This window comes from Bacillus rossius, chromosome 1 (assembly GCF_032445375.1).
Source record: "Bacillus rossius redtenbacheri isolate Brsri chromosome 1, Brsri_v3, whole genome shotgun sequence".
In the NCBI taxonomy this organism is placed as follows: Eukaryota; Metazoa; Arthropoda; class Insecta; order Phasmatodea; family Bacillidae; genus Bacillus; species Bacillus rossius.
Window position 1 is genome coordinate 114,795,112 of NC_086330.1, and position 21,356 is coordinate 114,816,467.

The window sequence follows — 21,356 nt, forward strand, 5'->3', positions numbered from 1 at the left end:
GTAGCTGGGAGCTTAAGTGAACTTCGTGGGATGTTGTTTTGGTTTGCCGTACGGGCCCTGATTCGGAGAACACCTCCTTGTGCAGGTTAAGCACTTGCAACAGCTGTTCGGCTTGCGGGGATTTTAGTGGATGTTTTATGTCCTCTATTTGCATTGCTGGAGGGCATCTGGCCGGATCCTGCCCTAGCCAATGTTCTGTAGATCTGCTTGTGCTGCCAAAATGCACTCTTTGTGTGGTGTAGTCGAGGATGCACCCTTGTTCCTGTAGCCAGGGTTGCCCCAGGATGATCCCTTTCCTGATTTGTTTGGTTACTATAAAGGGTGTGGGATGAGTCCCTGCTCTTGTCTTTAGGGGCAGTTGGATGCTGCCATCTACGTGAATCTCTATGTTTGGGTCTGCCAGCAGTACCTTGGCTGTTATTGGTTGGATCTCTTGCTCCTTATCTAACAGTATCTGGCTGTGGTGTATGAAATTTGCGGTTGCTGCTGAGTCAAGCAAGGCTACTGCATCCTGCCCCCCTATGTCTACTATGATTCGGGGTATTAGGTGGTCGGTGCCGACCCCGTTCGTGCATTGAAGCGAGGAGACCGTTATTGTCTGATCGGGTTGGCTGGTCCCCTGGTCCTTCCCGTCTGCTCGTTTCCCTGGTTCGGAGGGGTTTTCTGAGGCTCCTGGGTGGCTATTTTTTCTGGAGGCCTCTGTTCAGTGTTGTTCCCTCGTGTCAGGCAATCTCTGTTCAGGTGAAAACCTGGGCAAAACCAGCATCATGGTGGCCGGTTTTGAGCAGGGTGTTCGGTGGGCCTTTGTGCGTGAGACCCGTGATTGTGGGTGCCAGCCGGGGTGGGGGGTTTCCAGCCACGGGCCTACTGGGTCGGTCCCGTTCCAGCGCCTGTGCTCTTTCGACTAGTTCTTCCACCATCCTGGCCGGAGGTGCTCGCAAGAAAGAATGTGTGCTCGGTTGCAGAAACTCTATGACGAATGGGATGCCCGTCTCTTGGGGCTGTTCCGGGTATAAGCGCCGGTAAATTTGCATCTTTCGACAAATGAACATATCTGCCTCTCCTCATGTGGGGCTTGCTCCCTGCTATAGAACTGTCGGCTCAGGTCTGCCACTAGTTTGGTTCCCACATACTTGGATATCAGCCTCTCCCTAAGTTCCTCCCAGGTTGATATGAAGCCCCCGTATTTGTCCCACCATGTTGCAGCATTTCCCTTGAGCTGTCGTCGGCCATATTGCAGCCATTGACCACGGGGGAGTCCTGATTCTCGAAGCTGGGCTTCGCACTGGGTTATAAAATCTTCGGGGTCCTCGTGTGACCATCCTGCAAACTCTTGACAGGATCAAGCCATTAATTCCGATATTTGGTGGTGGGAGAGGGGTCCTGTGGCCGGGGCAGGTTGTGTCCTGCATGAGGGGCACCTGTACTCCAAACCTTCGATTCCTATGACATCCTCCTTCCAGCTGAGGCAGATCATGTGATAGGAGCAGACGCAGTTTTTGCAGTTTACTCGTTCTTGGCCGGTGCCCTTGCATAGGGGAGAGGCACATTTCTTGGCCTGTAGCCGGCAGTGGGCACACTTATATTCCATGCCCTCCCATTCGCGGGCCTCATCGGTCAACCCGAGGCACCTCCCATGAAACTGCTTTGAGCAGGTATTACACTCAATGTAATAGAGCCCCTCGCCGGTACAGGTGGGTATTGGATATTTTTGGGAGGCTTCCGTGGCTGATCGTAGAGGGGCCTAACTCCCTGGTGCGTTATCGACAGCCATTGTGAATACTGTAGGGTTCTTTGGGCGCCACTGAGTTTTTACTAGTCTCAGAACTGTTGGTATTCTTCGTGAGTTTACTCTATTCCTCTCAGGGGGCAGCAGTGGGTGGCCGTCTCCAGACGTGTCCTCAACACGCCCCATGTTGGGCGCCACGTGTTTTATGAAGGGAGGGGCTGACGGCTTCGAGATTATAGGCGTGCGCGGCACGTCGCACATTAACGTATCTAGTTTCAACCTGTCCCATTACACTTGCACCTTTTCGCCATAAATATCGAAAACCTTTCCCCCCCTTTTTTTTTTATTATACATCCAGATGGCGAACAGTCCATTACTTTCCTAGCTCATCTCTCTTGTAACTTCTATTGAATCTGTAAAGATTGATTTGGCTTTTATTCCACACTCTTTCAGTTCGATAGATTGGTAAACTGCTTTACATATTTCATCCAACTTTTGTATTTATTATTTAATGTTTTGCACCATATGCATAGAAAATAAACTTAACAAAATTGACTTTATTATCGGTTGCAAAATATGTTGTATCCAGAATTTTCCATTCACTAGTTTTAAGACTGAGCAGGCTTGAATTATTTATTGTTTACCTGTCCTGGCAATGTTAAATAATTAAATCTATGTTTTAGTTAAATTAGTTCAGATATGATTAATTTTGTTGAAAAAGCAGCAATATGTGACCAAGGTTGTGGCCCAAAGGATACTTATAGGACAATACTCCCCCTGGACCCATCGAGCAGGCAGCATGAAGCTGTGGCAGCTGGTAGCAAAGCAGCATGATGTTTGAGGTGTCAGGGTGGCAAGCCTGAGCACCTCTGCGACCTCCTGGCAAATTACGAAAGGGTGCGAAAGACATCTTCATTACCTCGCACCTTCTCTCGCTGACGTCTCCACCTGGCTGAGGGAATCCTCAAGTACCAACTTCTCCCAGTAGTCGGAGCCCGTGCTGGGTCAGTTCAGAAAGTTATTGCAGGCTGAAGAGATCATTAAGACACCCTACATTTTGTCGCACCTTATAATGGTTTTGTGGAAGAGGATATATAAACTTTTTTTTTTAACTTGTAAGCCTTACAACTTTGAAAACAGAAGTGTTTTTAATAATTCATAGTTAGTTAAGTTGCTTTTGGTTAATATTATAATTGGTGAATATATGCTTTGAATTCTTTAATAGTGTTATACTTAAAATAATGTGAACTGTGAAAAGATTGGGTTTTGTATATATTGGTTTTTGTTGTATGTACATATGTTTTCACCATTGGTTGGTGTCGCAACATGGACATTTTATTTAGATAAAGGAATTTTTGTATATTTTATGATTTTATTGTCGGTTTTTGCCAATTAAACTATTATGTATATGCTATGAGTGGTAACAGGATGACCAAATATACATTTTGATGATGTGATTGTATAACTTCACTAGTAAGTAAGCAATATACTAGTACTGATGTCTTTCATTCATTATGTTTTTGATACTATGAATAATTGTCTTGTGCCTGGAGCTGACTTTTTTGTTTGCCTTTCAGGAAGGAGTCGTGAGATGCAACTAAATGCTGTAATGGTGATACACTTTTTATATTGTCTTGTCCTGATAATCAGAAGCACATAGTGATTCAAAATGAATGATTTCATAGATTTTGTGCACCTTGTTTGTTTTCCCAACATTTGCTGAACATTTCCTTGCATGTGATTGCAGCAGTACAGTATAATACTGTCAGTATTATTATCATCAGGATAACTTACTCCAAGTGTGCAAATGTGTGTTTAGCAGTGTAAGAATAAGAATGTACTAAGAGTGAGAGATAATCCATTGACTGTATTAAAACGTTCTCACATTTGGTCAAGTGCGGCTCCAGAAGGGGGATGCTGGGGCCGATAGCCCCTCCCGAGACCAATTTTATTAAATTTATTTTATTTTAGGAGGGTATATTTATGTTTATTAAATACTTAATTTCATGTGTTAAAAGTTTCATCTCATCAAAAATTGTATGGAACTATTAAGGTTCTGTATTTGAGATGATAAACTTGTAAATAATATTCCAAGGCCACTCTCTGATTTATTTAATGTCATTTTTTGCAACTGCATTCTTGCTTTGTATGATAGCCCCTCCCGAAAAGTCTTCCTGGAGTCGCCCTTGCATTTGGTCCATCATGACAGCTGGCACTCATTGAAACAAAAACAGTGGTTTTTCATTGTCACAGACATACAATTTTTTTGTTACATAGAGGTTAGAGAGTTAGTAGCCAACTTAGCTTTGTGCTTTTTGCAGATGTTTTATAAGCAATAGATTTGTTCATTTTTGTAGTGCTGTGTCTGATATTTATTCTGTGGTATGCTACTGCGACCCAGCATTTTGAGAGATACCTACTTGTTTATTTTATTTTAGTTTTAGTGCATTTAGCGGTGTTTTCATTTTTTTAGTACGTTCTGCAAGCTCTCTGGGCAATTATTTCCACATATCATTAATAATTTTAAGGTTGGGTAGCAGAATTTGCAGTAGGGTGAAAAGAATCCACAAGGTATAGAACATTGATGTCTGCACCAGCTGTCTGTATTTCTGTGCTGCAGACAGTTATTGCTTCAGTGTTGTGTACAGTGCAATTGTAAGATTTTATGGAATTGTCAAATATTATTTTTTTTATTTACTGCGATACAGTTTTTTTTCTTCAGTGAAGTTGAAGCTGTGAAACTACTGGTGGTAATAAAAAGTTCAGTCAGCAAAATTGGTGAAATTTCTTAATTTATATTGTCATTATGTTATTAAAGTATTATTACAGAAAAAAAAAACATCAGCTGAAATATTTTTTGAGAAAAGTTAATATTACAAATGCAAGAACTAAAACTCAGCATGGGGATGAGGCAATAAAAAGTTGCATATTTTCCAATTTATGACTATAAACAATCTTCCTAAACCTGTATTATTATGTACCAGTGTTGAATATGTACAGTATCTGTGTAATGTGCCTGGCCATTGTTTGAAGAATGATATTAAGTAATCCAGATAAGCTAGCTTCTACAATTAGCTTGAAAGTTTGCTAGTTCATTGGGACTGATTGGTGTTCCTTGGTCATCAAAAGTGTGGGATGCCCTGAATAAGGAGCTAGTTTCAGTCTTCAAGTAATTTTTAATTGTGAATGGGACTTGACTAATTCATCACACAGGCATAGTCTTCAAGGAAACTACACAGTAAAGTGCATATGGGATGGTCAGTTTGAATTATTTGCTCAAACACAACTTTTTTTTTGTGTATGAGGTTAATGTTCTAAAGAATTTTAGAAACACCTTAAGAAATAAAGTGGTGGTAATAACACTAATAACCCAGTAAACCATTGCTGTAGTTTGGCATGCATTTTCAGATATAATTATGTATGTCTTAATTTCAATATATTGTCAGCATATATTTTGTATATCTGTTACTTAAAGTAAAATTTAGAAGTATTTTATACCTAAAATATTTTACACAATCATTTTGTATATCTTCACTTAAGGACTTAAGGATAGTAACTCCATATCCACAAATTTCATTAGTATTAAGAGCATTATCTGCTTTAAAATTTTTGTAATTATTTAAAAATTCTGTAGAGAAGCTATGGAAGAGTTTGTTATTTAGAAAGACCCTTACCATTGAGAAAGTCTGGTCCATTCCTATTACCTGTTAGTGATAGTCTCGTGAGCTGAAACTAGTGTTAAATGCTGAAGAACAGGCCAAGACCATCAGTTTTTTTAAGTGTGTAACAATAACCCTGTTAATGCTTAAGACCACTCAGTCCTTCCAATAATGTGTGTGTCGTATACCTCAATTGTGTTTCAGATTTTAAACAGAGCTATGCCAGTGTGGCTCTTCCTGCAATAAACAGCATTTACTTTTATATATATTTACATCACATCCTTGTCATTGCAGCACAGATAAAAATTAGACCTCTTTATGTAAATTCAAATTGTTAACACACCTTGAATGGAACATGCCATCAAAGAGGTTTGTTCGTTTGTGAAGGAACAGTTAGGGGGGAGGGGACACCCTGCCCCAAGTATCGTGTAAGAGGAAGTGCAGGATGGACTGAAAAATATTTTGTAGACTACAAAAAGTGTGGCACAAAAGGCAAATAGAAAAATAATTATAAAATACTTATAACACTATATTATTGCTATAAATACAGTACTGAAATAAAATGTAAACGTTAACAATTGTTAGTACTCATGATTTGTAACATTTAAGTAAATATTTTTCATATATTTTTCATGAATGCAAAACAAAAAAAAAAAATTGCAGGTGAGGGTAAGGGAGGGGGTTAGGTGCTAATCATCCACCTTGGGCGTAGGGAAGCCTAGAACCGTCCCTGCTTTTGTGGATGCTTTCTTTGCCAAGAACTGGTACAGCATGGCCACACCAATCATTTTCCTTTGAAATTTATGGGCGATAAGCTATTAACACGACTGTTTACCGTGTAACTTGGATCCCATAGACATTCAATGAATGGGTTTGATTGCTCTCTTTACTCCATTAAATTATGCTGTACAATCTGCATTCGTGAATTACTTGGCATATTTTTTAACAATCCTTTTTCTTGGCAATTTTACTAATTTGAAGTTACTGTTGCAGTAATTATTCAGTCTTCTGCAGAACTCATGGTAGTGTACACACTAGGTTATTAATAGCAATTTGGGACAATTAGAATCGCAACACTGTCAAATTGCAAGGGCGTATGTTTTTGCTAGCAGAGTTCCCAGGTTTTCAAGATCCCTACAATTTGTTTTGTGTGTATACAACCCAGAAGAATCGTCCCTATACATCAGCAAGCCCGTTACCTCAATAGCGGATTTCGAGGGGGGGGGGGCACGGGGGAAAGTGCCCCCCCCCCCCCCAAGCCCTAGAACGGTAAAATATGCACAGGATAATACGACTTCTAAAGTAATAAACAGGTATTATACTGGGTCCAGACTACTGGTGCCCCCCAAAAGTAAATCCTGGGTTCGCCCCTGCTTGACCTCGACGAATTAAAGCATTCCCAAAATTCTAGGCATCTTTTTAACACCTTGTCCTATGGAAGCAAAAAAAAAAAAAAAGCAAAGCATCGGCGTGGTCGAAGCCAACGACATACGGGGGTTCGTGTTGCGTGTGTCACGGATTAAAAATCCACCTGAAAGCGAAACCACAAGACACGCACGGTGCGTTACGAACGTTGTCAGCAGCGACGCGTGCTTGTACGAGGGGGGGGGGGGGGGGGTGAAACTTCACTTCTATGTCCGCCTTCAAGTAACGGAGCATTTCTTTTGTTTGCGTTCGACTCTAGAACAGACCAGGACTTTCTGCGTGCGTGTATTACACTTCCGCCGGTGTTTCTAAGAAAATCGCAAAATGTCGTTGGGATTATTTTCGTGTATTCGGAAAGTGACGAAAATTCGATCTGTTAGAAAAGGTGCCCTTCCTTAATTTTTTTTCCGGGGTGGTCATGATATCTCACACAAGCCATGTTCTAACTGAAAATAATAATTGTGATCTTGCGTTGTAGATACATAGCCTACCAATGATTTTTACGTAAAGTAACGTTTAATTACGTTTTGTGTTATTCTTGGGCCAGGGTTATTTGACCACCTGATGACAACCGTCTACTCGTTGACACCAAAGTTAACTTAGTTGATTTTATTTTTTCCTAATTTAACTAAAAATTAAATATGTTTTGTGGGATGGGTCCGGGTTAGGGATTTACCTAGGTGCGTCTCAGGCCGGTGCCTATATGCGTAGTCATGCTGGGATTAGCCATGCAGGGAAGGGTCGCATGCATCGTATGCTTTGTGCGGGAATTGGCCAGCTATGGCGGTGACTGAAGCCATGGATAACTCCCATATCTTAAAAACTTGTTAGGTTGGGCCCAGGTAAATCCTGCATACACAGGGTAAAGTCTGGGCACAGATATGCGGGGTACAGTGGACATAAATTAAGTGTAGGAGAACACCGGAGACAAGAGAGTGGTCCGGATGAATAATCAGCCGTTCGGAAGCTGGGCACTTGGACACTAGGTCCGCTTTCATATTTTTAATCCCAGTCTTGGATTGTTGTAACCAGGCACGCACGATCCCCTGGTGGTGGGTGGCTGAACCCACCATCCACCTGGACGCAAGAAGCATATCTGAACCAAGTGAAGGGAAAAAAAAGTATTACACAGAGCTCTAGATCATAGATATCAAACTGAAGACCCGTAAGAAATACACAGGTCTCCCGGGATCATGGGGTGGTCCGGATATCCAAGTCTGACAGGTGACGCTGATTCCCTCTCCTGTGGTTTACAAATTCCGCAGTTAATATATATATAGTGTGACGAAAAAAAACACTTGACAGTCGAGTAATCAGTATCAAACAGAGGCGAAATTAATTTCCCCCTCCAAAAAAAAAAAATAAAGTAATCCGAAATCCTTTTAAAAAAATCTATATCTCATACCCACCAATTTTTAGGAAATAAACTGAAACCAAAACAGTTGGTAAAGTGGTTATATCCACCTCTCCCGACATCCACCCCCGGAAATGAAATACTACGTTCGCTCTTGGTATCAAGACTCGTGCTGAAGAGGAAAACGGCGGGGAACTGAAATTATTATTTCTTCTTTATTTAATGACAGGGTTCGCATCTGCGTCCTGGGAATAGGACCACCCATTACGGTAACTATTAGCCACGCATTTGGAGTCAGTGCTTGAAACACTGGATCTAACCGCTTCTTGAGAAACTGAATATCCCATTGCCAAGAAACGGCGACGTGTTACAGGTGTCGTTAATAATGGCGTGTGTGGTTGGTTCCCTGCGAGCCGTGGCCGAAGCGTGTTGGTGGAACAAACAAGAGTTTGGAGTCGAGGTGTTTATCCGGACGAGGTCTGCACCAAATACCACCCCTTTTTCCCCACAGAGACTGCAAGCAGGCTATTTATGCCGCGTGTACCAGGTGCGTCACACAGAAGCTTCCGCGGGGCTCCGCTCGGGAAACATCCCAACGACCGCTACCGCGCGTGTCTGGTGAATCTCCGGTTCCCTCGCCCAAACACACGCCTGAAGACACCTTGCCAGAATTGTAACGCACCTAGATCAGTGCAACCACCTGTGAAACATGCTTCGTACATCTCTAGCAGATGTCTCTCAAGGAATAACAAAAATGTGTGCCAAATACAAAAATAAAGGTATTTCGATAAAAAATTATTTATCATTTTATAATATTTAATTTATTGTGACAAAATATTATTCATGCATTATTTTACCATCAGGACGTTCCCGCACTTCATTTTTTTTTTCTCCCCGTTAACTAAAAAAACCTTGAAAGATAACTTAAATATATTGTGTGACATCCGCTTCTTGTGGGAAGTCCCCTTGAATAGTATTTATTATTTTCTTTCATTCGGGAAGTTGGTAATTGCTTTATTCAGTTTTTAATAATTACAGACCTACAAAATTGTCTGTATCCGCAAACGCGTGCGTAATCAAATCGATGTTACGTAAGGACATAACTTGATTTTTTTAGGTGGTGGGGGGGGGGGTGGGGGTTCAGACGGGGCTTGTGCCCCGGGCGTCGTATTTGGGGGAGGGGCAAACGCTAAACTGACAGAGAAATTATACTATAGAATTATAGATATATACTTGAATATCGTTTTGTTAGAACACAAAAAAAGTTGGAGGGCAGAATAATTGAACTGTTGATTGAACTATGAACTGAATTATTTGTATTGAAAGATTGGCTACATACATGTATATTATCAAATATTTAAAAACTGGCATTTTTCGCGTACCATCTAGGTTGAATCAGAAATATTTGGAATAGTATAACAAACATGTGGTGGCGATATGAGGTGTTGTCGGGAAAGGTTTTGGTTTGGTTAGTTTGGAAAAAAAAAGGGGGGGGGGGGGAGTTGCGCCAAGATGAGTTCTTGCCCCGGGTGGAAACACTGGGTCAAGTGTATTAGTGTTTTCATCGTGGAAACAGTTTTGAACAACTGTGTTTTATCGAGGTGGTCGCGTCTAATAGTGGAAGTCCTAATATATATATATATATATATATATATATATATATATATATACATATATACATATATACACACACACACACATACATACATACATACATACATGGACTCCAAAACGACTGGACCTATTTTGATGAAATTTTCAGGCAATCTTCTTCATATTAGCCCAGCGGGTGATCCTGTGTAGTTTGATAGCGATCGATCAACATTTTTTTTTTTTTTGCAATTTTGTGTCATATTTTCAATACAAATTAACACAAAATTTGATTTGATATATTTATTTATTTAGATGTTTAAACATTAACAATTAAAAGCGATATTTGGGTCGCTAGTTCAAAATAAGTACTTATACAACCATCACAAGGCGCCGTCAAGTACGTACCATTTCCGCAGTGTTTTGGGCTTTGCAAATAGGCGACGGCGAGGCGAGACCATGTCCTGACGATTCCTAAACTCTACCTACGTGTGAAACCCCAATGGCACAAAGGTTTCGGGGAGATCTACACTCGTTTCAAAGACGACCCGTTTGAGTTCATCGAGCGTGGGCGACGGAGTTCGTGCTCCAGACTCAGTGGCGATCCTTTGGGAGGGGCGATAGGTCGTTCCCCTCCCCTTTCCCCATCCCATACAAGTAAAAATTAAAAACTGGAGAGATAAAAAATCTACTTCAGTCCACACTTGGTCTATGAAACATTTTTTTGTGTTACTCTACTCTGTGTAATTTTTTTACCCCCACTTTAGTTCATATTCTTAAAAATCATAATCGATAACGACTTTTTTAAGACGTTAAAATTGATTTTTAGAGGCTATTATTTAAAATTTCCGACTCGCCATTTAACCAGCCAAAACTCTCAGGTCATCCTGTTGTCAGTAATTTTGTGCTTGGGGTTTCCATTATATAACACGTTCAGCTTTTACGTTTTCTTTTTAACAAAATCTAACTTTGTCTTGGTTTCTATGTTTCGTACTTGTTTTACATTTGTTTTACCAGTTTTCTGCGACGGGAAAGGGGGGGGGGGGGAACCTGCAATGACGTATGTTCATAATTTTTAACTTTTGTTTTCTTTCCAACAACAGTATTTTGTCGAAAGTTTTCCCTTCACGCAGTGAGCTACATACCACAGGCATTGAGCGAGAGTGAGAGAAAGAAAAGGCTGTCCCCACATCACGCGCACACGTCTGCCCCGGGTCCGAGGCTGTGTCCGCCTCTGCCCGGTCTCCAGAGGGCGCGGGTGAGCTGGCGGCGCGTGGAGCACGGAAATAGCGCGTCCTCGCGAGGGGACGCCTGACCTTCGAGCCCGTCACGCCCTGCCAGCTCGCGTGCTGCTGCACGGGGCAGGCCCCTCCCGAGGGTTTACTGATGTGCAACCTACTAGCTCTCGGGATACGGCGTTGGGCAGGAGTCATTTCGTGAATCGAACAAAAATGTGTAACAACCACGGTGCTGCCATCTGTGGCGAATTGCGTGAACCAAAGTTCACAAAGACAAAGGGAAACTTTAAAGTATTAACTGGGGAGTATTCTAATAAAATTCCCTGTCGAAAATCTAGTCCAAAACCGGGGTTTAGTATTTTCCTTGTCTTTTCCGTTTTTATAGCAGCCGTTTCATTATATAGTTTAAAATTTCGGTCTGCTAATCTAATCATTCAATAGTTAACGTTGTTGCTCCAGCAACGAATTCTAGCGGTGGGTAAGGAAACTACGTGTGATTCGCATCCAGAAATGTAGTTGTAAACACAGTTTGCGTATATTTATCACGCTCGGCATTATTTTAAGGAATTATACGTTAAATTCCATGTTTGAGTTTCATATTATAAGCGTATTTGCAATATGAGAAAACATTAATTTTCTCGCTATCGAGGTTAGACGTTTCACATTTCTGGATAGTACTGAAATGCGTGCTCTTTTTTTATGTTTACTTATATACTTTACTTCATGGATTAAATTTTTCTTTCGTCAAAAGTTATTTGGTTTTATTTTAGTTGCATATTTGAGACCATGAATTTGTAAATATTCCGAGACCAGTCTCTGACTTATTTAATGTCATGTTTTGCAACTCCATCATTTATTTGTACGACGGCCCCTCCAGACAAGTCTTCTGCAGCCGCAACTGGAATGAGGGTCGCTGGGCATTACGAACAGATTTTCTCTTTTCCAGCCTTCTTTGCTGGAACTCCACACTCAGACCATACTTAGAAAAGAACCAATTAATTTTGCTTAGCTACGTGGTCACCACAATTTTTTTAGCGTATATTTGTAAATATAAGCTGTATCACAGTTATATAGCAGCGAAGACGTTTGTGTGTCAATGAGGGTACCGCTTTTTATTTATTTCTTTCACTCTCGCTTAATGCCTGTGGTATGTAGCCTATAGCGTAATGGGAACACTTTCCGAAAAATATTGTTGTTGGAAAGAAAATTAAAGTAGGTGGAAAATTATGGACATACGTCATTGCAGGACTTTTTTTTTTCGTCGTAGTAAACTGATGAAAAATATAAACATGTACGAAAACAGAAACCAAGACAAGGTTGGCTATTTTTAAAAAGAAAACGGAAAATAATTTAACTTGTGATAAAATTGAAGAAACACCAAGCACAAAGTTACTGAAAACAGGTTTTACAGGTCTGGAAAACAAAATGTAAACAGTACAGGCGAATACAGTAGACTTCATTTGGTTGCGACGTTTCGGGAACTGTGCGATATGTTCCTGTTATCAGGCACACAGCAGACATTAAGAATGTTTCATGTAACTTTTCTCAACTTTGACACTTACAAAAAGTAAAACCTTTTGTCCCAACTCCCAACTGCCATTTGCAAAGCAACACGTTCTTTGTTTACGAACTCTGACAGTAACATGGAGGTGTTTACATCACTGTTGACAGAACAATACTACCAGAAGGATTCATAGACCGCTGTCACTACTTTTGAGAACTGTCAAATTTGAGACAAGTTACATAACACATACTATACGTATATAAGCTAGGGTGCACTCTAAGAAGAGTTATTCATGTTAATAATTCATATTTAAATTGACTGAAGTAATTTATTAAAGAAACTTTGTGATACTGTTATTTAGTACTCTGTTGATTTGAGAATACAAGATTAATAATTGCTATTAACATTTAACATTAAACGAAAAGTTTTCTTATAAATATAGTGAACAAAAAAGTGTGAAATTTTTTCAACAATTTTGCATTGGCACTTAACTTGATTTGTTATCCAAGGAAGAGAGTACCTATCTGCCTCGAATAGAAGCAAAAATTCATGACGTTAGTGTAAAACGTTGGTTGATTAAGTTATAAATCTTTTATGAACCAAAGTAATTATTCGTTTACTCGGAAAAATACACTAACGTAAATAATATGCTTTAATAAAATCTCACAATATGAAAGAGGATTTCCCTTTGTTGGATGGTTAGGGCTATATCGTTTTTTGTGTATTTTGAAATTAGTGAGTTTTTCTTATGGGACTTAGTCTAAAACTGTGGTAGCAAGATAAACATTTACGTGAAGTTTTCAAATTTCGACATTTCTCTTCGACTCGAGCCACCAGCTGCCCGTCATCGTCAGTCCAAAAGTCAACGCAAATCTGTGACGCGGACTCCTCTCAACATAAATCTTTCCATTGGGGGACCATCATTTTCATTTGTGGGTACTTCCGGGATAGAAGTCAAAATGGATACTATTCCAACTATAATGTCTTAGAAGTCCGGGATAAATTAAATGTTTAGAATTATGTTTTAAAGTGCCCGCGGAAATTTGGAAGGCTGCCATCCACCCTCCCCCACGATGGTTACCATTGAGTTTTTGATCATTGTCAGGCTTTCGTGGGACGATGACTGAAGAGTAATGTGTTTGGAAACCTGAAAAGTATCCACAATTTGAATTGTTATCATTCAGTTTTGGATACTTTTCAGGTTTTTTTTAATAATGTCCAAAAAGTATGTAACTGGAATGGTAACCATTCTGGCTTAATCTGCGCGATAAGGACACACAACCCCTTACCTTCCTCATGTCACTGTATCTCTGGGCTCTTACGGAGGGGGGGGGGGGGGTGTTGGGGGGCATAGTGTAATGGCCCTCCTCTTGAACCCTGAATAATTGTGAAATTTTTTCTTAATTCCTTATCATTGTTCACCAAGCTTAGTTAATTATTATTTCACTGCACTTCTATATATAACAGGACGTTTTCGAACCATATATCAAATTTACTAAATATCTCGATTATAAATGTACTAAAATTATATTATATTATTTAATTTTCGTTCGAAGCCACTTCTCATAAAACCTATACAGGTTAACAAAACAGTTCAGAACGACATCTCGTCTACATAAGTCTCTGATAGGATGTTGAGTGTTGGGAGTATAAACAGTCCTTTTCGAAAAACTTACGATGGAGAATGTTCTTGGTACACTTTCGTGTAATATTTTACTCACTGCAAAAAAAAAAAAAAAAAAAAAAAACAACAGCTGAATATTTTATTGTTTTAAAATTGATACCGACGGTAATTCTCTAACAGAGGTACAGTCGCTGAAATAAATAGAATCCACAAATCCACAACACATTTATTCCATGACAGTAAACAACTGTTTTGGAGTTGAACACACTCTATACCAACTGCCGTGTAACCGTACACTTTCGCGTCTGTAAACATGTTTACGGCGTTCAGTGTAACCGCACCTCAAGTCTCCCGGAGGTAAAGCTGGATGCACAATTAAAAAAAAAAAAAACAGTAACAGTAAGTCGTGCGCACAAGATTACACTGCCATATTTTCCAACCTACAGATTCTCAATAGCGCTTAGGGAGGTCGTTTGCATGAGATAGAGTTCGTGCGCATTGGAGGGAAATGAATATATTTTATTTCTGTTACGGACGCATGGCGCAACAGCCAATGAGAGTATAGAGTAGGATGAAATTTTGATGGGACTAGAGAACTGTTTATAACTCTTAATAATATTGTGGTAATAAATTGTAGAGATACTACAATGCTCAGGTGTTATGTGATTCCCTTCTTTAAAAATTAATTATTGCTATTGCTAATAAAAAATAATTAGCATTAATGTAAATAAATAATAACAATGTTTCATGGGTAGAACAGAAAACTAAATTTTTACATTACCCAAATTACATTCGCAAATTGCTGATCAGATAACGTGGGATAATCATTTGGTAGTTAATATAGTTACTAACACTGCCAACAGATTTCAGATACATCGCGAAATTTCATTGTCTGAAATTAACAGTAAGATCTCAATTGTGAACCGACTTCGCACAGGTCGTGTGCACGGTCGTGCGCATGGCCTGCTGTGCGCTCGCTCATGGTTTTTCAAATTGGGATCCTGCGGCCACACACGATGCTATGCTCACATGTTCGCGATGTTCAAAATAAGTGGAATTTATCCTGAAATAATCCATGATTTTGGTTTCGTCTTCGCAAGCAACTGTTTATTAAATAATTAAATTCATCGAATTATTTGATTTTTATATTAAATTCTTGAACCCATTTCTTTTTAAATGTAAGAGCCAGCAGAATATTGTCCTCGATGGATTCATCAGTAGAATCCCACGGCGTGCATCTCTCCGACATCGCGAACATAGCGTAGCTTCTGTGTGGCCTCGGCTTTGGGCGAAGCTGCGGCGTGGTGCGACGCACGGGGCGGTTCCATCCCTTAAGGCGCAGTTTGGCCGCGGGTGGGGGTGCAGGGGGAAGGGCCGAGGTCTAGGAACTACGCAGTAACGGAATATTCCCACCGGGACGGCCCGCCAGATCTATTCCTGGCCGCTCCGCCAGCCCGGTGGTATCAACAACCTTCGTCGTCGCTTCGGGGCGCACGTGATGCGAGGACATCAGCGCTTTGTGCGGCGACCTGCGGAACTGTTCGTGGCCAGGCTGGACTGCACGAGACTGTGCACGATGCAGTCGGAGCCACGTCTTTTCCGGGCCGCCGCCGCCGCATTTCGTCTTGTGCCCCGATTGCACAGAATTGCGTCACATCAATTTTGTGATTTAGGATGTATGAAGAAGATAGGCCTGTAAATCTATGGCCAACCCCCCCCCCCCCCTCCCCCAACCAAAGAATTTTAATTTAATTATTTCCAGATACGGATCTAGGTTTTCCTTTACCCACGGCAGAAATAATTGTCATTAAGGTCCATCTCTCGTTCTCTCTCTCTCTCTCCTTCACTCTCCCTCTCCCTCTCTCACTCTCTTTGCATTCTTGTACTTTAAATATTTTAAGTTAAAAAAACTCATTAGAAACTGAGTAATAAAAAGCTCCGTTGAAAACGTGGTTATTGATAATGAAGAAAATAAATATATATTGAACATTTATTATTATTATTATTATTATTATTATTTCAGACTTTCATTTTACACTTTGTGTAGTTGTCGACTCATCTGCGCCCCCTCTAACTCAGTGATCGGGTCAGGCTGCCCCCTCCCCTCTCTTCCCCCCTTCTTGATCCGACCCTGAATATTTAAATATTTTATAATTATTGTGGCACCAAAATAATTTTGTTACATCAACACCAGAAAGAAGGACCTTTGATTTTCTATCACTATGTGTATTGGTATATCTTAGTGGTGAAATATTTTTAAACATTCTGGAGAGAGGGGAGGGGGGGTGTTAAGAGCCCATTGAACTACAGAACGCCTAGATTCTGTTATTATTGCTTTATTGTCCATCAGAGCGTGTCATATTACGAATAATCCAATGATTACGTGATTTCAATGTATACTGGTAAACATTCTAGCCAGTCTCCAAACGGTAACTCACTTTGTTAGGTCCCTACCCACCATTAATAAACAAAGGATTATATCGTCGATAAACGATGAAGAAAAATGCAATAGCGTTGACAAATGATGAATACATCAATGGCAATTACCACGCAATTTGCGCGCGCTATCTGTAAACATTGCTGGTCTATGGTATGTCGGGGAGCAACTGGCGTACACTTACTGAACATTGATGTAGGTTATTCCATGTAGACTTATTTGCGATGTACGCGAAACATCTTTGCATATACACACTTCTTGACTTTACAGATTTTTGTTTACAAATTTTGATTAAAACTAAAAATTGCAATTTTCTTTACCCTGGGCCTGAATAAAGTTCCGAATTGGCGCCAACAGGCTTGCAATAACCATTAGTTCTGAACTCACAGAACTACCTGCACGGGAGGTGTGAGAATTCGATCGGCAAATTTCGGCAGCAGATCAATCACAAGCCGGGGCGGGGGAAATGGAAAACATATATACGTTTTAAAGTCTGAGGTTGTGACCTTTAACGTTTTATAAATACGCTAGTGTCAGCATTTGAAAATTTGGAACTACAAAAGTGTAACGCCTAGCAGGTACGCAACAATATCAACATCAAATGTACGAGAGCTGCTACTGATCAGGGACACTTACTGCTGGTTGTTAGGAAAGTATTTTGAAGATAGCATAATTAAAAATAAACGAAGTTTTTGTTATACAAATTAATAATACGCCTTAAAATATAAGTATTTCCGTGACACAAAAATAAAGTTGTAGAAAATAAGGACGTTTATCCCCAATTATTTCAATGAAATATTTTTACGGCAGTGACGAGTTATGCGGTGGTTGTAGAACTTCCTTAAACTAAACATTATTCAGAGGCTTGGTGTTTCATCTTATACACTTGCTCTATAAGTTGCAATAAACCAATTGCTCATATTCAACTTTCAAGGCGTAAATCGGCCTTAGAAACAAAACACTTTAATTATAAGTCGTATTTTGTTTTCAACTTATTGTTTTCGTGATAAACCTGCAGCCGAAATTTGTCGGTCCAACTCAGGCTCACCATTACTGACCTCATTGTTTTTAAAATTGCATCTGATAGTCACTTTTGATTAATACTCTGGGGATAAACTAACCCCAGGGACGTCGATGCAGAGGAACAAACGGACAGGTGGGACAACTGTCTCCGCCAGACCCTTCCAGAGGTTTCTCGGGATCTGAGCCTAACAATACCTCTTTATTTCAAATAATCGTTAAGTATTGTTTAGACCAATCGCAGGCTTTCGCAGCCATTTTTGGGAGTTGCTAGGCTTCTCGTCGGTTGTGACCGCATCGAAAGCGAAGATTTCACCGACGTTTCGGTCAACCCTGCAGTCGCCATCATCATGTTTGATTGGCCCACAGCTGCAGCCAATCAGGAAACACTCCCCTCTCAGGCGAGAGTATTTAAAGGCAGGAGAATTTCAAAGTGCTACTCTGATGATGACGAATGCAATGTCGACCAAAACGTCGATGAAATCTTCGCCTTCGACGCAGCTAGAATCCAGAAGCCAAGCAACTCTATCGTTTTGACGCCTTGAAAACACGAGATAAAAATAAAAACATACTTATAAACTGTCCATATCTTAAAAATATGGTTTACGAATCCGGATTATCGCTTGAAATAAAGAGGTATTGTTAGGCTCAGATCCCGAGAAACCTCTGGAAGGGTCTGGCGGAGACAGTTGTCCCACCTGTCCCTTTGTTCCTCTGCATCGACGTCCCTGGGGTTAGTTTATCCCCAGAGTATCAATCAAAAGTGACTATCAGATGCAATTTTAAAAACAATGAGGTCAGTAATGGTGAGCCTGAATTGGACCGACAAATTTCGGCTGCAGGTTTATCACGAAAACAATAAGTTGAAAACAAAATACGACTTATGATTAAAGTGTTTTGTTTCTAAGGCCGATTTACGCCTTGAAAGTTGAATATGATAAATTGGTTTATTGCAAATTATAGAGCAAGTGTATAAGATGAAACACCAAGCCTCTGAATAATGTTTAGTTTAAGGAAGTTCTACAACCACCGCATACTCGTCACTGCCGTAAAAATATTTCATTGAAATAATTGGGGATAAACGTCCTTATTTTCTACAACTTTATTTTTATGACACGGAAATACTTATATTTTAAGGCGTATTGTTAATCTGTATAACAAAAACTTCGTTTATTATTAATTATGTTATTTTCAAAATATCTTCCTAACAATAAGCAATAAGTGTCCCTGATTAGTAGCAGCTCTCGTACATTTGATGTTGATATTGTTGCATACCTGCTAGGCGTTACACTTTTGTAGTTCCAAATTTTCAAATTCTGATACTAGCGTATTTATAAAACGTTATAGGTCACAACCTCAGACTTTTAAACGTATATATATTTTCAATTCACCCCCCCCCCCCCCCCCGCCACGACTTTTGATTGATCTGCTGCCGAAATTTGCCGGTCGAATTCTCACACCTCCCGTGTAGGTAGTTCTGTGAGTTCAGAACTAATGGTTATTGCAAGCCTGTTGGTGCCAATTCGGAACTTTATTCAGGCCCAGGGTAAAGAAAATTGCAATTTTTAGTTTTAATCAAAATCTGTAAACCAAAATCTGTAAAGTCAAGAAGTGTGTATATGCAATGATGTTTCTCGTACATCGCAAATAAGTCTACATGGAATAAATAACCTACATCAATGTTCAGTAAGTGTACGCCAGTTGCTCCCCGACAAACCATAGACCAGCAATGTGTACAGACAGTGCGCGCAAATTGCGCGGTAATTGTCTGTATAACTAACAAAACTTGTGTTCAAGGAAGACACAGCTGATCCAGTGTTGATGTTACGAAATACCACAGCACTTCGTACGTCCGAATCCCAAAGCAGTTACTAGCACATCTTAATATGCACTGGGTCAAAAAGTTAATCAATAATTTTAGAAAAAGTGAATTTCTGTGAGAGTACCAATTGATAAAAAAAAAGTGAGCGATTCTTTCAGTATTTGTCATAGATCTGAAACATCTAGCCTCGATAGCGAGCAAATTAATGTTTTCTCATATTGCAAATACACTTATAATATGAAACTCAAACATGGAATTTAACGTATAATTCCTTAAAATAATGCCGAGCGTGATAAATATAAGCAAATTGTGTTTTCAACTACATTTCTGGATGCGAATCCCGCGTAGTGTTCGTACCCACCGCTAGAATTCGTTGAACGTTAACTATTGAATGATTTGATTAGCAGACCAAAATTTTAAACTAAATAATGAAATTAACAAACAACGTAACTCCAAAAAAATCAATTTTGGGGTTTTCATGCTTTTACATTGGTTTATAGTCCCTGTACACCTATGTCAAATATCATAACTCCAAAAAATTTCTTTCATATTAATAAAAGGGGAAAACAAACCACGTATATTTCAGGAGGGAATTTTGTTAATGCAAACCAAGTAACTCCTAGTGTTGGCAACCTGTTCTGATGAAAAGGTGTGGTGTCTTTGCAGTGCTTGGGTTTTTCTTTGATTTGCACAATTCGTTTAGTGTTTGGAGGCCTAATGACGAATGTTTTTGAAGGTAAGTAGCATAATTGAGATTATTTTAGCATAAATTCACCATGAATGTTATATTTAAGTTGAAAAATAACCTTTAAATAGAATATGTGAGTTACGTGTTTTGTTGACATTACAAAGTTGTAGGTTAATTTGGAGTTTAAATGGAGTTACATGTTTTTATTCACAATAAATTAATTCTTGAAATAAAATGCTTAAAATTGTTATTTAGTGTGTTCAGATTTTATCCATGTAATGAATAGTTTCAAATGGATTATACAAAGGAAAAACATTATTTTTTGTTTAGTTGTATTAAACTGAGTGGAGTTGCAGTGTTTGTTAATTTGTTGTTAATGGAGTTACGAGGTTTGACTTAAAAATGAAACTGGAGATACAGGGTTCATTTAAAATTAATATTTCTAATGAAAGACATTCCAGGTGTTAAGTGTTCAGTATTAGGTTTACTAAACTGACTACTAAATACGTTTCTGTTTCTTTTCAGTTCGAACATGTCTTCAAGAACCAAAAAAATACTGCAACTAGCAGCTGCACAATTAAACAAGGGAGATGGCGAAAATTTGTCTTCACCGCAAGTCGAAAACAAAGATTGTAAAGACTGTACGAATTGTACTTCAAATATCATCAAGGGAGATGTCATTGTTGATAATATTTTTAATGCAGACACATTCATTGTTGATGAAAATGAGACTCTCGTTCAAATATTTCCAGAAACTGAAGTGAACTTGAATGATTCCAATACAAATTCTGATAGTTTTGGAAGTCTTCCTAAAAACCTACACTTTTCAGAAGCTGAAGCACTTGGGGCTGTTGAAGAATTAGAACATAATGACTATAGCATAATGACACATACAGAACATGATTATAGTTTAAGTGAAAATACTTTCAGCCAAATTGAAAACTCTGATGAGTTCAGCTCAATACTTTGTAACAAGGTACCAATGGATGCACCGGAGTTAAGTCAAAAGGTGAACAATGAACAAGAAATTATTGTGGTAGCTAAAGTTTACAATGAGAAAATTCAGTTACCAGAACCAAGAGTTTTGCTGGATAGTAAAGTGACAGAAACTAATCAACAAATCACTACATCTGTTGAAGTAGAAACAGATGTAAATGACTTAAATATAATTGCTGTAGAGACTGAAGAAAATACCAGCGTTAATAACACAGAATATATTGATATTGAAGCTCTAAATGTGTATAAAGATGTAAGTCAAGATATTCT

The 21,356-nt window shown here is 39.4% G+C and overlaps 1 protein-coding gene across 2 annotated transcripts in view; it reads left to right on the forward strand.

Moving 5' to 3' along the window:
* Nucleotides 1–4,504, forward strand: part of LOC134542484 (PDZ domain-containing protein 8) — a 101,268-nt gene extending 96,764 nt beyond the window's left edge. For both annotated transcript variants that reach the window (XM_063386884.1, XM_063386911.1), the window contains one exon: nucleotides 3,307–4,504. In XM_063386884.1, coding sequence (XP_063242954.1) covers nucleotides 3,307–3,330 — 24 coding nt within the window. In that variant the 3' untranslated portion in view covers nucleotides 3,331–4,504. The remainder of the gene's footprint in view (nucleotides 1–3,306) is intronic.
* Nucleotides 4,505–21,356: the final 16,852 nt, after the last annotated feature.